We start from the raw sequence: 15,265 nt of genomic DNA on the forward strand, positions 1-15,265 counted from the left end.
CCCCCGGTCATGTCCATGAGGTAAAACCTTACAAAGGGGCCCGGGGAGGACCATGATCCTCCACCGAAGCCCCACCCAGGAGAGCGGCAGAGGCAGCCACCCCACGAGTGGAGTGTGCCCTGACGCCCCCAGGGGGATCCTGACCAGCCAACGTGTAGCAGAGGGCAATGCCCTTGCACAACCAATGGGACAGGCGTTGTTCGATAGTGCCTTACCGGCATGAGAACCACCGTGACAGACAAAACGCTGAACGGTGACCCCGAGGTCCTGAGTACGGCTGAGGTAATTCCCAAAGCACGGACCGCACAGGTGAAGGCCCGCATCTAACTCACTACCGTGAGGAGGCGGATGAAACGCCTGAACCACAATATCCCTGGAGCGGAAGCCTCTGGATATTTACAGGCACGAAGGCAGGATTAGGCCGCAGAGTGGCACCGCAATCGGACGAAAGACAGGCACTCTGGACGTACCGAGAAAGCACAAAGCACACCCACGCGTTCAGTGGAGGTGACGGCCAGCAAGAACGCGGTCTTGAACGACAGCTGTTCCAACGGCGCCCGCTCGAGCGGCTCAAACGGGGCCAAGGACAACCGACCGAGGACCAATTGAAGATCCCAAGTCGGAGCCAAGGAGCGTTGCACCGGCTTAACGCGTCGAGCGCCAAGCAGGAAACGCTTCACAAGAGGGTGGCTGAACAAGACATCCCCTCAAATCCCTCATGATAGGAGGATATAGCTGCTGCATATACCCTCACCGTCGAAGCCGACAGTCTATCAAGGAGAGACTGGAGGTAACTAAGGACAGCATCCAGGGGGCAGGAGACTGGGTCCCGGCCCCCCGCCTTACACCACACTTGGAACATACGTCATCTGCCCGCGTAAAGCGCGACAGTGGAGGGAGCATGCGCATCCCGGATGGTAACACCATCAGGATCAAGAACCTGCGCCCCTCAATGTACCCGTCCCAACAACTGACCTAACAGATGTATGGGGAAGAATCCCAGGCGGCACGGCATCGGTCCCAGACCTGCCTGGCTATGTCCGGACGTAATCCCCACCCGTCAGGATGAGGACCGCCCCGCGACAGTACACCTGTACCCACATTCTCCCTGTCGGGGATGTGGGGAGCCCTCAGGCCGCGCAGATGGAGGACGCCCATAGCCAGCCGCCCGCCGCCTGGTGCAGACGGGGGGAGCGTACTCCTCCCTGTCTGTCGATATACGACACTGACGTCGCATTGTCCGTCCTGATCAACACCGTTTGAGGACCAGAAGGACCGCTTTCAATACCAACACATTGAACGTAGCGCAGACCGGGCAGCATGGTTTGCCAGCTGCCCCCTACTGCGTTGGCCCGACGCGTCACCAGCGAGGGAGGCGTCGGTGAAAAACGTGACGTGAGACAGCGCCGTAACCGTCCTAGGACAACACGCTCTGAGAGGGATGCCCATAGCCCTCCAACCGTTGACTGGGAAGAGGAGTACTCTACTTCCAGTCTACAGCAAACCCCAGGCTGGTAGGGACCTGCCTGGTACGAGACCTGACGATCCACCTTGACCGCGAAGGACCAGAACGTCGTCAGGGCAGAATACACTCCGTAACCCCTGACGACGCAGAGGCCCCAGTGCGGCCTCCACGCACTTGGTGAAGATGCGGGGAGCCAGAGAAAACCGAACGGCAGCCTCTGGTACTCATACGCTAATCCTGCAAGGAAGCGTAGGTAAGCCCTAGGATGGAAGATCGGAGATGCGCATATGCATCCTACAGGTCTATGGAGGAGAACCAGACCCCCACCTGACAGTGTTCAACAGGTAGGAGACGATCCAAAAAATGCTGAACCTTCCCATGGGACAGGTCCAGCCTGGGTCTGACACCCCCCTCCTGATTTCTCAGGCACCAGAGAACACCGGGAGGAGAACGCCACGACGATGGCTTGCTTCGTCCACAGAGATTGGATCTCGTTGACCAGAGCTGTCACTGCTGGAGACCCTGACAATAGGGTCTGTACCAAACCCAAAAACGGGTGGGGTTGTGTAAACACAAGTCCCCGCCTCAGCGTTCTCTCCATCCACCTCGACATATGGTACTGCCGTAGTCATATGTGATGACACTCCCAACGCACCCGCCGCCATGTGGCGCAGGTCCGCCAGGAACTGTAGATAGTTGGCCCGGTCCCACCCGCTGTGCGTAGCCAACCCTGGAACCGTGCGAGCAGAGCGTTCCGTGTCGGGACATCTGACCCTGACACCACCCATGAGGCAATCGCACCCAAGGGGGGACCCCGACAGAAAGGGCCGGTTTGATATGGGGGGCTTTCTAGGTGAAAAAAGCCCCCCCACTGAACACCCCTCCAGAACATGCTGAGGAGTTGTTCTGCAGCCGGACATGCAAGGTGTAAGGACCCCATGGGTTCCTACACACCGTAGCCCTGCAGTGATATTACTACCACCCAAATCACGCGTGCCTGCGAGACCACTGCCAATCTTTCAGGAGTGGGAGGCACCAACATGATACCTGGCCTGGCGAAGGCGAGGCCGGGGAAGCCCGCACTGTGTGCCTCAAAAGGTTTCGAGCCCCCCTGCTGACAACACTTATAGTTGACAGACGTAACACCAGGCTCAACCAACACAGCTTATGGTGTGGGAGCCGCTTGACAGCAAAACATTCTCATGGACAGACCCAGGCTCAGCCATCAACTGGGTGTCAGCCCCTGTCCCCATGAGAAGCGAAAAGTGGGGCCGCCCGCGCTTCAACGAAGGCACGTGGCCCGCAGCCAAAGGAAACAATCAGAGCCCACTTTTTCCGCTGGTGTTGGGGAAGGGTGTGATCGGAGAGCGGGCTGCTCGCGGCAGGACGGTGACGGCTTGTTGTTCACGCCGAACCCATCCAACATGGCCGATCCCTCGGCCGCCAAGGCTGTCGGCCTTGTGGACACCTGTCGATTCAATGCCCAGGATCTCTGGTGGGGGAAAACATGGCCGCCTGTCGAGGGCCTCGTCATCGCCGCTGACGAGGCCGTGCTCTCTCTTCTTCTGGCTGCGCGGTGTGAGGCGGTGTGGGGCCTAGGACAATACCGCCCGCGCTCCAGCAGAAGACCAAAATCCCCTGCGGAGAGGGGAACCCTGAGCGGTTATAGCTTGCGGCTAGGTCAAAGCTAATAACGTCAACAACCTCGCGCGATGTGTCGACGTCGGCTGGCCCTCAAGGCCCCGCCACCAGACACCATTTTTTTTATAGAAAAAACAGCAATTCGAACACAGTTCTAATCGCTGCCAATTCCATACCGTGGCGGTACAGGCTTTAGCAGCCCACCAGCCACTCGCCAGGCCGACCCACCCATGGCGTCGGCCGGGCGGGGCACTGTTTCAATATGTCAAAAGCAAAGGACTGATGTTAACACGGAGCACCATTGGTGGTTGCAAACAGCAACCTCCACTGTGGTGTGCACCATGAAAGGGTTAAATGAATAAAAGAACTAAACCACAAAATACTGTAGAATGAGCAAACCCATATACACAACGTTAAGGGGAGGCGGACCAGAGCGAACTAGTCCCGCCTTCATTCAAAATATTCACAACAGCACACCAGCCCTAGCTTAGCCCATTTACCAAAAAAGGTAAACAAAGCCCCCCCCCCGCATACTCCCCCAATAGACACCGATTGACCGTCAGCATGAATGGTTGAGAGGAGAGAAAGCTGTAGCATAGACAGACCTTCTCATAGCAGAGTGACAGAACAAAACAGTAGCCCGCTACACTACTACAGCCTAGCGTGAGGCGATGTGGAACCCAGATCAACAACCGCCTGCGCACAAACACGCAACATGTTTACAATGTCGGCTGGACCCATAGCCCCACTACCCGACGCCAATGTGGATAGGAACTAGCCAGCTGAGCCCTAACCCGCCGTTTGGTCCCATCCTGCAGTAGTATAGCTCTACTGCTACACCGCCGAGCTCACGCATCGGCTCCCAGATGGGGACACCGTTCAACAGACCCCGCCGGAACACAAAGGTAACGTACTTGGCTAGGCTACCTAGCCACGGCCTACCCTGTTGTCAACCCATTTACCCGTAAAAAGGTAAATAGGACTCAGCAAAACCCCCACAGCTACCGACTGACCTTCATTGATGAACCGGGCAAGAGGAGGGAGAAGTGACAACATCTCATGGTGGAGACATTAGAACAGCGTAGCAGTAGAGTTCAGCATGTAGCATTAGTATTAGCATGTAGCTAGCATTAGTTGTTTAACAGCACGCTTGCAGGACCGTTTGGAACCTGTTCACCGCAGTGAACGTTCACCAAACCATCCCCCCCTGGCGCCGACACACAACATGGTTGTGTAACAAACAACCCAGCATTACTAACACCAATACCCGTGCCTGATGACACAGGGCTCACCGTTGTACAAGCCGGCCCGTACGCTGCCCCTCGATCTACTGTCGTCAGACGAGGAAACATCAACATAGGCCCGTCGTGTCGCTGAAACATGCTTTGAAGATGCCAGGGGCACGCAAACCTCCGGTAAGCTTTCAACATTACTGAAGGAATGGAAAGACACGTCGTCTCCAAGTTTTAAAAGATGGCTCACTGAGATGGTCTCCTCTCTGCAGCTGGAAAGCATCCGTCACAGTAGGTCTGAGACCTTGAACAAATTTGAAATGATATGGGGTCCCTTTTTGGAATGCTTAGCTAGAACATAAGTGCTTCTCAATGTCCTCCTGTGTATTTTCTGTACTATGTATTGGTGTTGTCAAGATAGTGGAATTTCGAGCTTCGATGCGATACCTTGGGGGGTATCGATGTTCGATACCATTTTTGATTCTGTTGCTGGTTGGTTCTCCTCAGCTTCTCTCTGGTACTGTAGGAGAGGATAGATATGGCACTTTTGAAACCCTTGGTTTATCTTTAGATCATACATTTGGAAATAACTGTTCATCTCACTTCAATCGTTTTTGTTGCAGAGCATGGTGTCTTCTCAGGCAGACAGATGTAAACACTGGTCTGTGTTGCATGTGCCTGACGGGCTGAACTGTTTGTATTGCAGTCATGTTCCGACTTAACTGAATGCACATGTGTGTGTGTGGACTGCTGTACTATTGCGGGTATTGAAGTGAACAATGCAACTTCCTTTTTTCTTTTTTTTTATGAATGATTAGGTGTCGATATTTCTGGAAATGAGTATTGAAACAGTTTTGGGTATTCAGAATCGATATGTGTCGATCTTTTGATATTTTTGACAACACTACTATGTATGTGTGTATATATATATATATGTATATATATATGTATGTGTATATGTATGTGTATATATGTAATGTGTGTATATATGTCAGAGAATCAGCCCCTTGCGTCCTTAGTGTATAAATTATGACATGGTGTATGTTTGTTCATTGATGTGACAGTGTCTGGCAACATACTGTTTGTGTTCTTTTTATTTATTTTTTATTTTCTTTGTGTTTGTGATTTGTCTTGATGTGTGTTTGTGAAACTATAAAAGCTGAAAATAAAATATTATAAAGCTTTCAACATTACGCAATTCCTCCAATATTTTTCATACTACTAGTTACATAAGGTGCACTGCATCCAATATGATGGAACGAAAATAGAGGAAGGGTGTGTTGGTGACCATGGCCATGGTCTTATAGGCTACGCCTCCATAGAGGCGGGACCCGGTCAGGTGTGGGTGTACAAGTTGTTTTCGTGGTGGAGTACAGTAGGTACAGGAGATAAGGGGTATCTCAATAGGCTTAAGAGCGGGACGCGATAAGCCAGATACGAAATATAACAGTAATCCAATGGCTGGTATTGATAATATACTACTAACTACTGGACGCTCGGAGCTAACCGGAGCTAACACAGAACAGGATGGTAAAGCAAATATAATGACTTCCATTCTGGGGTTTTCAAAATAAAAGTTTATAGCAGCGGAAAACTTTTATTTTTTACATTATCTAACGTTAACACGAACCTAAACTAACGTTACAACTAACCTAAAGTTAGTTTAGGTTCGTGTTAACGTTAGATAATGTACAAAATAAACATTTTCCGCTGCTATAAACATCGCACTTTTATTTTGAAAACCCCAGAAAGGAAGTCATTATATTTGCTTTACCATCCTGTTCTGTGTTAGCTCCAGTTAGCTCCGAGCGTGCAGCAGTTAGTATTATATTATCAATACCAGCCATTGGATTACTGTTTTCTAAATTAGGGAGGCTTTTAATCGTCAAGGTAAGATGATTTTAAGTCATGGTATCCATAAACTTCAATCGGTTCGGATCCTTTGAAGGAATGAGAATATCAACAAACCTGTAGGGAACGTCAGGCTACTGTCCTCCCTCACTTCCAGTGATGAAGCTAAGCTACGCTAACGGAGCGACTGTTCCCAAAGCTAAATGCACGACGCACAGAGACAAAAAAGGTATGTATCTTCTTGTCTAACTCCAGGGAAGATGTTAAATAAGCTAATTTCCCAAAATGTTGGAGTTTTTTTCCTTTAACTTAATTCATAAGGAAGCCATTTAAAAAAAATTCTATGGTTGAATTTCGCATTATGAATTCAGAGTGCCATGGAGTCACTGAGTCTGGTTTTCACACGTTACACAAGTGTTTACTGCACTGCAGCACACAGGCTGACTGTTGGCTGTAAAACCACTCAATCTGGAGCACTGCAGGGGGTCCTCCGTGGAGAAGCATTAACATTTAGAGAGTGCTGTTGTGTTGTGTTGCTTGTAGCTTTCGAACCAAAACGCCCACTTTATTTTCAAGTTAATTTGGAGAGAATTGTTGAGTTAACGTTTACTTGTTAATCGTTACTTTATTCCCTCAAATTTCATATCTCATTTTGTGAGATATTTGCATTGACGTTTACTTTACTTACTTTACTTTAGGCAACCAGCATTGTGTCCCCTGCTATATCAGCAAAAACTTACCAGCCCAACTACCATTCAAATAAAGTAAGGTCCGGTCATGGTAACCCCCCTCTCCTCATCAGTATATCCACAACATTGTCCTGCACTAATCCTCCCAGCCTGGATAATAATCCTTCATCACCCTATGCAAGCCCTCCTCCTTCTCCTCCTCCTCCTCCTCCCCTAGATCACGGTGGTCATTTAATTAATTAGACATAGGGCTCTAATCAGACAGGATGTTAATTAAGCCTGCTGCGGATTACTGTCCACTCTCAACAGCACACACACACACACATGCACACACAGTATTCTGTACTTCTGTATGACAACTATTAAAGAAACTTGAAACTTGAAACAGACACTTGATGCTGAAACACACACATGATATAAACATACAAGCAAATGTGAGCATATAAAATATGAGCACAGGGTAGGGATGTCCGATATTATCGGCCGACCGATATTATCGGCCGATATCGGCAGTAAAATGTGATATCGGAAAATATCGGTATCGGTAAATTTTTTTTTTTTTTTTTTTTAACATTTATTTACCCAGGCAAGCAAGTAATAACCAATTCTTATTTTATTTATTGTCAAAAGTATGCATGTTGGTTTAATTCAACAACAAGAGATATGTAATGTTAATTTTTACTTTTTTAATTATCATATTTTGCACAGATAATGCTTACATTTAGAAAGCCTTTTGAATGCATCCAGTGAAATTATTAGTTACCTGAAATTATTCCGTTTTTTGGGGGGGAAACCCTGCATATATCGGTATCGGTTGATATCGGTATCGGTATCGGTATCGAAATTAAGAGTTGGACAATATCGGAATATCGGTATCGGTAAAAAAGCCAATATCGAGCATCCCTAGCACAGGGCTCACAAGGCTAGGGAGCTACTGTTTCCTAGGTTTGAATCCTGCCTGAGTTGCCTAACTTTGTTGCATGTAATCTCCCTTCTCCCTCCCCATGATTACCTGTCAGTCACTGTCTAATAAAGCAGTGTAGTAAAAATAGAACACACACACACACATCTGACAGGTGCTGGACAGAATACATGCATGGAGAAAAGCAATAGAGTCTGCACACTGAATAGGTGGACTTAATGTACCAGGGTTAATATAGCATTCATTGTACACACATCCACATGCACACACTCACTTTAAACATTCACCTTTAACATTCACTTTAAACACTTTTTAACACTACGCCATATTTAATCTATTGTATTAGATAACACTACATCTCTACCTCTTTTTTGCATTTATGCATTTTGTTTGCATTTTGTACCTTAGTTTTGTATATTATATATTTAGTATAGTGTTTGGTCTTTATTCTTTTTACTTTTTTACTGTATGAAGCACACTCTCAGGAGGCTCATACAGAACCAAGCTTTTCACTGTATGGAGGGGCAGTGCAGCTCTGGTTCTGTCCACAAACACAGCTGAAGGCAGGGAGACGTGAGCCAGGGTTTACTTGCTCCTTGGTCCCGATGGTTCTACGCTTTTGTCGTTGCCATGTGGGGTTAAACGGTTACATTTGGCAGGCAGTAAGCACCTACTAAGTACTAAGACATGGAGAGTTTCAGTCGAATTAAGTCATTAAGTATATTTGTAAACCTTTATTTATAGAGCACCTTTCAATCAACTTGATTGAAATACAATCTTAGCGGATCCATAATAGGTTTGTTAAAAAGACGGGCGTGAGGTGGGTTTTACAGAGCTTCTTAAAATTGGCAACAGAGATCAAAGACCGTTGACAGTCTGGAATGATTGTGCATATTATATTGTGTGTGATGACTGAATAAAACTATTACTACTACTACTACTACTACTACTACTACTACTACTACTACTACTACTACTACTACTACTACTACTACTACTCCATGGCCGCCTAGTTATAGTTGAAAGTGGGGGTGCAAGATTTTTTTTTTTTTTTTTTTTTTTTGACAGGCACGACCCCCTCCATGGCAGACTTTTTTTTTTTAATTTAATGAACCTGTACGTGCAATTTCCTGCAATATAGAGCCTTCAATCTTGACCAATAAAGCTGCTCTTTTCACTATAAAACTCAGTTTATATTGCAGTATGATAGCCAATTACTATAATAATAATATATTATACTGTATATACACTGTATATTGATTTCATTCATTTTTATTAAATCAATCTCCTTTCAAATAGGCCAAGTTTTTAATAAGAAAGAGAAAAAAGATATATTTCCATTACCTGTAAATCTTGTGTCTCTTTCTCTCCTTCTCTGCCTCCTCCCTGAGTCTGCAGTGCACAACCATGACATCGATCAAAAAAAAAAAAAAAAAAAAAAAAGTTAAAAAAGTTAAAAAAAAAAAAATGGAGGCCCCTCGTCACTATAGGCCCACGGGCCGCGGCCGTTGTTAATCCGGCCCTGCTCGTCTGCCATATAGATAGCGTTAACGTTTGGAAATGAAGTCAACGTCATCCAGCTCACACCACATATCTAGATAACGTTAGCTAGCGGCTAACACTAAAGCTAACGCCAACCAGAGAGGGAAACGTTATTATTATTTATTCGAGGAAACCGTATGACCAGATCGCAATTCGGGACCGTGAAACACTTTTATTGTATTGCGTGGTAGAACCGTAGAAGTTCTACTACCACTCAATAGTAACTTATGTCTAACATAATCCTTTTATTTGAACAACTTACTGGAAAAGCCTGCCTGCCTGCCACCAATATTATGACATACTCTGTGGGCTTTGATTTACACTCAGCCTACCTGCAGCCAGACTGCAGCGCTGTGCTGAGCTCCAAGGTCTACGCGCTGGAGATGGGAGGAACTGGATCAAACCATAATGGGGCAGGGGGGGGGGGTTCGCAATCTTTGGAAACTTAAAAACTTGTTATTAAGTGTCATTGCGTATTATTAATTTGATTGAAATTACGTAGTTATGGTTAGATTTATATGTTGGGGGGGGGGGGGGGGTATATCATATTTTTCATATGATCAAAAAGTGGTGGGGCAAGATCATACCCTTGCTCCCCCAAGTTCAATAGTGGGAGAGCAGCTGCTCCGCGTGCTCTTAATTAAGGCCAGGCGCCTATGACTACTACTACTACTACTACTACTACTACTACTACTACTACTACTACTACTACTACTACTACTACTACTACTACTACTAGATTACCTCTCAGCAGGGGCCTGCAGGCTAGACAAGCTGCTTTGTGACCAGAAGGTTGCTGATTCAATCCGCTGGTTCAAACCTCCCGGAACGGCAGAAAATATCTGGGAGGGGAAGTCATCCCTCAATTCCCCCCTTGTGAAGTACTCTTGAGCAAGGCACTTAACCCCCAGCTGCTCCACTGGAGCTGCTCAGTGGCCAACAGTGTCAGACTGTGGTTGTATATTGGCAAGCTCCGCAGGTGTGAAGTGTGCGAGTGTGAAGCAGGGAGAGGCTGGAAAAAGAGTATCCGTGCTCAACAAGTTTGTAAAAGAAATGTAATAATAAATAAGTATTGTTGATGGTGTTCTTGTCTGTCGTGTTGGTGTGCTTACAGGCAGGCCTGTGATGATCGTGGTGGAATACATGGAAAACGGATCCTTGGACTCATTCTTGAGGGTGAGTTTTGCGATGGAAAAAACGTTTAGACAAGCCAATCCTTGTGTTCCCGTCTTACCTCCATCTCTAACCTCCATCTGATATATCTCCCCATCCCCTCTCAGCTTTATACTTCTACTATACTACTGTTCTCTTTTATGTCTCTTTCTTCTCTTTCTTATGCACGAAAAGATCATTTTTATTTATGCACTCCATAATTTTCTGTTAGTACAACTGCGGTACCGGTAGTCCGTGTGATTGCAGGCAAGGCCAGGAGCATAGGATGAATCACGGAACACGTCCTTCCGGGATAAAAAAACGTCTTAAAGACTTACTTCAACTGTGGTTCTTTCTCTCCTCTTCTCCCTCCGTCCCTCCCAGCAACACGACGGTCACTTCACCGTCATCCAGCTGGTGGGCATGCTGCGTGGCATCGCCTCGGGCATGAAGTACCTGTCAGACATGGGCTACGTCCACCGAGACCTGGCGGCTCGAAACATCCTGGTCAACAGCAACCTGGTGTGTAAGGTGTCCGACTTCGGCCTGTCCAGAGTCCTGGAGGACGACCCGGAGGCCGCCTATACCACCACGGTAAGCGGGCAGCCACCTCTTCAATCAATATCATAAAAAAATGAATGGTGGCACTCGATTAAAAAAAATGTTATCTAATTAATTCGAGACTTTATAGTTAATTAATCGAAATGTATCGCATTTTAAAACGCATATCAATATTTGATGCGAAAAGCACACATTTTCAATACAAATGGATTTTGGTATACGAGTGAATTAATGAATATACATTATACACACGTTTAGCCAGCAAAATCTTGTTTATTAGCTACTACACAGACCAACAGTCAGATCAATGCAATTTTAACAAAGTGCAGCAATTTTTGTAATAATATATATATTCAGATTCAGATTCAGATAACTTTTAATTGCCATTATGTTTTACAAAAAAACACATTTTGCAAAACAGGACAAAACAGTGATACAACGAGACAAGACAATAAAGTGCAATGGCTAATGATATGTTGTCAGTGCAAAATAAAGTATAAAATCCCATCCCTAGCAGCTCCCCATAGCGGGGGGGAGGTGGAGCAGGGGGACACCTGACTCATTTACTAGGCGAGCTGCTGAGGGGAAGAAACTGAGTCTGTGGCGGGTTTTTAATGTCTTGGGCAGCCGTAGTCGCCTGCCGTGGGGGAGCATGGTGAAGAGGCCGTGACCCGGGTGGGCTGCCATGATCTTCCTAGCCCTCCTCAAGGCCCTGGTGGAATATAGGGACTCGAGGGAGGGAAGGGCGCAGCCGATCACCCTCTTCGCTGAGCGTATCACCCGCTGCAGCTTGGTCTTGTCCTTGACCGTGGCCGCAGGAAACCAGGTGATGATGGAGAGGGTGAGGATGGACTCGATGATGGAGGTGTAAAACTGAGCCATCATGGTCCTCGGCAGCCTGAACTTTCTCAGCTGATGGAGGAAGAACACTTCCGGGCCTTCTTATTGTTTAGTGGTTGCCAGATGCCTGTTTTTAAGTTCCAGCTGTTCCATAGCCTGAAGTTTTATAGTCATACAGGTCCAAAGTTTATAAAAATCGCACAGAAAATTGTAATGTGTGTATCGCAAATAATTCAGTGTAATTATCCCAAATGGCCGTCCACTGCCTTTATTTTGCCTCTCGAGTCAAAACAAAACAAAACCTTCACCCACTCTGAGCGCCCGTCTGGGATCGCTTTCGGACCAGACGCTCCTTGGCTACAACGGTGGTCAATAATTTTCACCATCAGCGGTCACTGGTCAGTTCAGGATAGCTCACAACCAGACGTGGTCACTCGTCTGAACGGCTTGTCAAATGGCGCTCGCCGGATGTTTCGTCTTGTAACTCAAGAATGGAATCACGCAATAGGTTGAGTGAGGTGACGATCGAAAGGCGGCAAATTCAACTTTCCAACAATGTATTGGTTGATCGGCGAAACGCAGCCCGGAGCCGACAGATGAGAGCAAAGTGCTGCGTAAAATGCGTTAAATATAACTTTTAATTTGTTCTGTAGTTAACACTTTGAGTGCCACGGACACGTTTTGTCGTGAGTTCATGCCGCCAGTTGAGTGCCAGCAACGCTATATAGCGTTTGTTTGTCGTATTTTTTTTTATTAGCGATTTTAATTCATATTTCATCAATCGAGCCTCACGCTAGTGTTGCAGACTTTCTCTGAGCTCAATTGGGAAAATACCGCCCCCTATCGTCCCTGTGTAACTGCACGCCATTGGTTTAGACTGATGGGGGGGGTCCAGCCTCCTCATGTTACTTCTCCGGCGAGGCATCTGAACGCGTGGAATACATATTTACAGTACCCAACGCTGAATCAATAAACGCGATCGATATTTGGAATGGCGATCAGGAATTTGAATAATCTTTTTGGATAACATCTGATCAGAGGTAAGCAATTTATTTTACCAGTCTTGGGGTAATCGGATCTGTTTTGACCTATATATCAGCGTGTGCCCCATGTGTGTGTGTGTGTGTGTGTGCGCGCTGATCAGGAAATGAGAGAATATATTTTTCAGATCGCTTCTATAGCATAAGTACACATATACCTACTATCGATAATCTAGAGTTTATTTGAAAACGATTCATAAATAGGCCGAAAAATTTAAAAAAAAAATTGTATGCCAGAATATTCCAGTAAAGGGCGTTTATCACGGAATCTATATATTTTCCTGAAAAACGAGGGCTTTTCAAAATGCTATAAAACGGAAATGAACCGATTAAAAAACAATCCGTCTCGACAATGTTGACTGCAAACAAGTCATCGATAAACGACGGTCAGATTAGACACATAGCCATAATTTAAAACAGAGATTATGCGTTCACAACGCTATCATTGAAGTGGGTGGTGGCATTCAACGGGGGTAAGGCGAAATTACTAAATGTTAAGGAAAGCATGCCGCTGGCTCTAACACTGAATGACATTTCCCTTCATCGTTCCATCATGCATTCTCTTGATGAGAGCGACTTCTCTCTCGTCTTCTTGTCTTCTTGTGCTAGACTATGGCATAATAAAGCAGCAGGTGTTGATGGTACATTTCCATATATACTGGAAATCTATGGAAAACACTATTTGGTGCAAAAAGGCCACCATATATATCTATAGTGGAAAAGCATAATAGAACAAAGGATTGATATCCTCTTATCCATCGGACAAGCATGGGGCTAGTTTGTCATAAAACGCCTGTCGATTGCATACCCAAAGTAATTTGAGATTTATTCTTGAACCACTTATAGCACATGCATGAGACTGGTCTCTTTTGAAAGGAAACATTCTGAATCTTCTTCCACAACAGGAAGAATCACTGTGCTAATGTAATAGGGTTACAGAGGTTTGAACACACTGAAATAAAGGTTTTGTTTACTTACATCTGCAAACGGATGCCTGCAAAAGGGTTCCAACTGAGCAGTATAAGTTGGAAAACACAATGGGTCCATAGCCTGAAGTCGTCTAGTACTGGTCCAACAATCCCACAGAAAATGTGTGTTTTACATGTTTTTCTCATGTTTGTATTGGTAATAATTCTGTATGCTTATCCAAAATGGCCGTCCAGTCCAATACATTTCGCGGCCATTTTAGCTTTCTAACAATGTGTTGGTTGATCAGCAATAACACAGCCTGAAGCCGACAGACGAGGGCAAATGTGCCGTGACGTGCGCGCCGTCGGGCCGTCGATGCTTAACAGGATATACAGTATGAGCTCGTATCAAGGCAGGAACATAAAAAATGCCCCCTTAACACATTCCCTGCCACGGTTATATCCATCAATGTAGCCTCACTGCCACCACTCTAAGCCTATGGAGATGTTCACCTTCTTTGCAGGGCTATAACTTTTTAAATTGTATTGCTAAATTGACATTACTATGGCCCATTCAACATCGATTATCTATCATTCAGGATGTAGTTGTTATACTTTTTCATTCATAGATTCATACAAAAATACCTTCTAGAATTTAAGTATGTTTTTATCGTTTTCTGCAGTAATTCATAGAACGTGAGTTATAGGCATAAACGCATATATAGATTATCAATTGCCGTTTATTCCCGATACACGCTATATTAAAAAATTCAACTGTATATGATCCTATACGTTATGCGTCATCATGCGCGGATGAAAGGGGGGGGGTCGTTTATAATTCCGTGATCGTCAGTAAATGCTTTATGTAGTATGGGTGATATATTGATCAGATCGGTTTGCAGTGAAATGAATGAACAATTGGGTTGAAAATAGCGTCCTATACCTGAAAGATCCCAGGTATAGGACGTCGATCGCCTAGGTAAATTTCCGGTTTGTATGTCAGGTGTCCCCCAGCTAAACCAAATCTATAATAACACAGCTTATTAATCCCCTCCCGTTAACTATATTTAAATTTACAGTACCTTTTAGGCCGCATTTTATACAAGACTGATATTCCGTAAACAATATTCTGTAATTGTAATAATATTCTCAGCCCCTGTGGCCTCGTTTTACCCCATTCCGTCACTTCTCATTCCTCTGATGGACCAGGCTACTCGCTGGCTGTTGAGTGGAAAAGTCCATTGCTGTTCTATAAATCTGTCGGGACTCCTCTGTGACCTCCATTTCTACAGGATTGCGTGGGGTCACTGTGTGGGGTCACTGTGGGGTCACTGTGGGAAATGTTGCATTCACAGGTCCGTCTGTCATTTTCTGCTCCACAGGAGTCAGGGTTAGAGTTACACAGGGAGGTGACAGACTGAG

At 45.7% G+C, this 15,265-nt stretch overlaps 1 protein-coding gene across 1 annotated transcript in view; it reads left to right on the forward strand.

Moving 5' to 3' along the window:
* LOC311225967 (ephrin type-A receptor 6-like) overlaps window positions 1-15,265 on the forward strand; it is a gene marked incomplete at its 5' end in the record, with an annotated part of 450,657 nt that overhangs the window by 377,277 nt on the left and 58,115 nt on the right. The window contains 2 exons of the mRNA XM_084311353.1: window positions 10,457-10,518; window positions 10,879-11,088. Of these exons, the coding sequence (XP_084167479.1) occupies window positions 10,457-10,518; window positions 10,879-11,088 (272 nt within the window). The remainder of the gene's footprint in view (window positions 1-10,456; window positions 10,519-10,878; window positions 11,089-15,265) is intronic.

The sequence above is a fragment of the Notolepis coatsorum genome (assembly GCF_963971535.1).
Source record: "Notolepis coatsorum genome assembly, chromosome: 3".
Taxonomy (NCBI): domain Eukaryota; kingdom Metazoa; phylum Chordata; class Actinopteri; order Aulopiformes; family Paralepididae; genus Notolepis; species Notolepis coatsorum.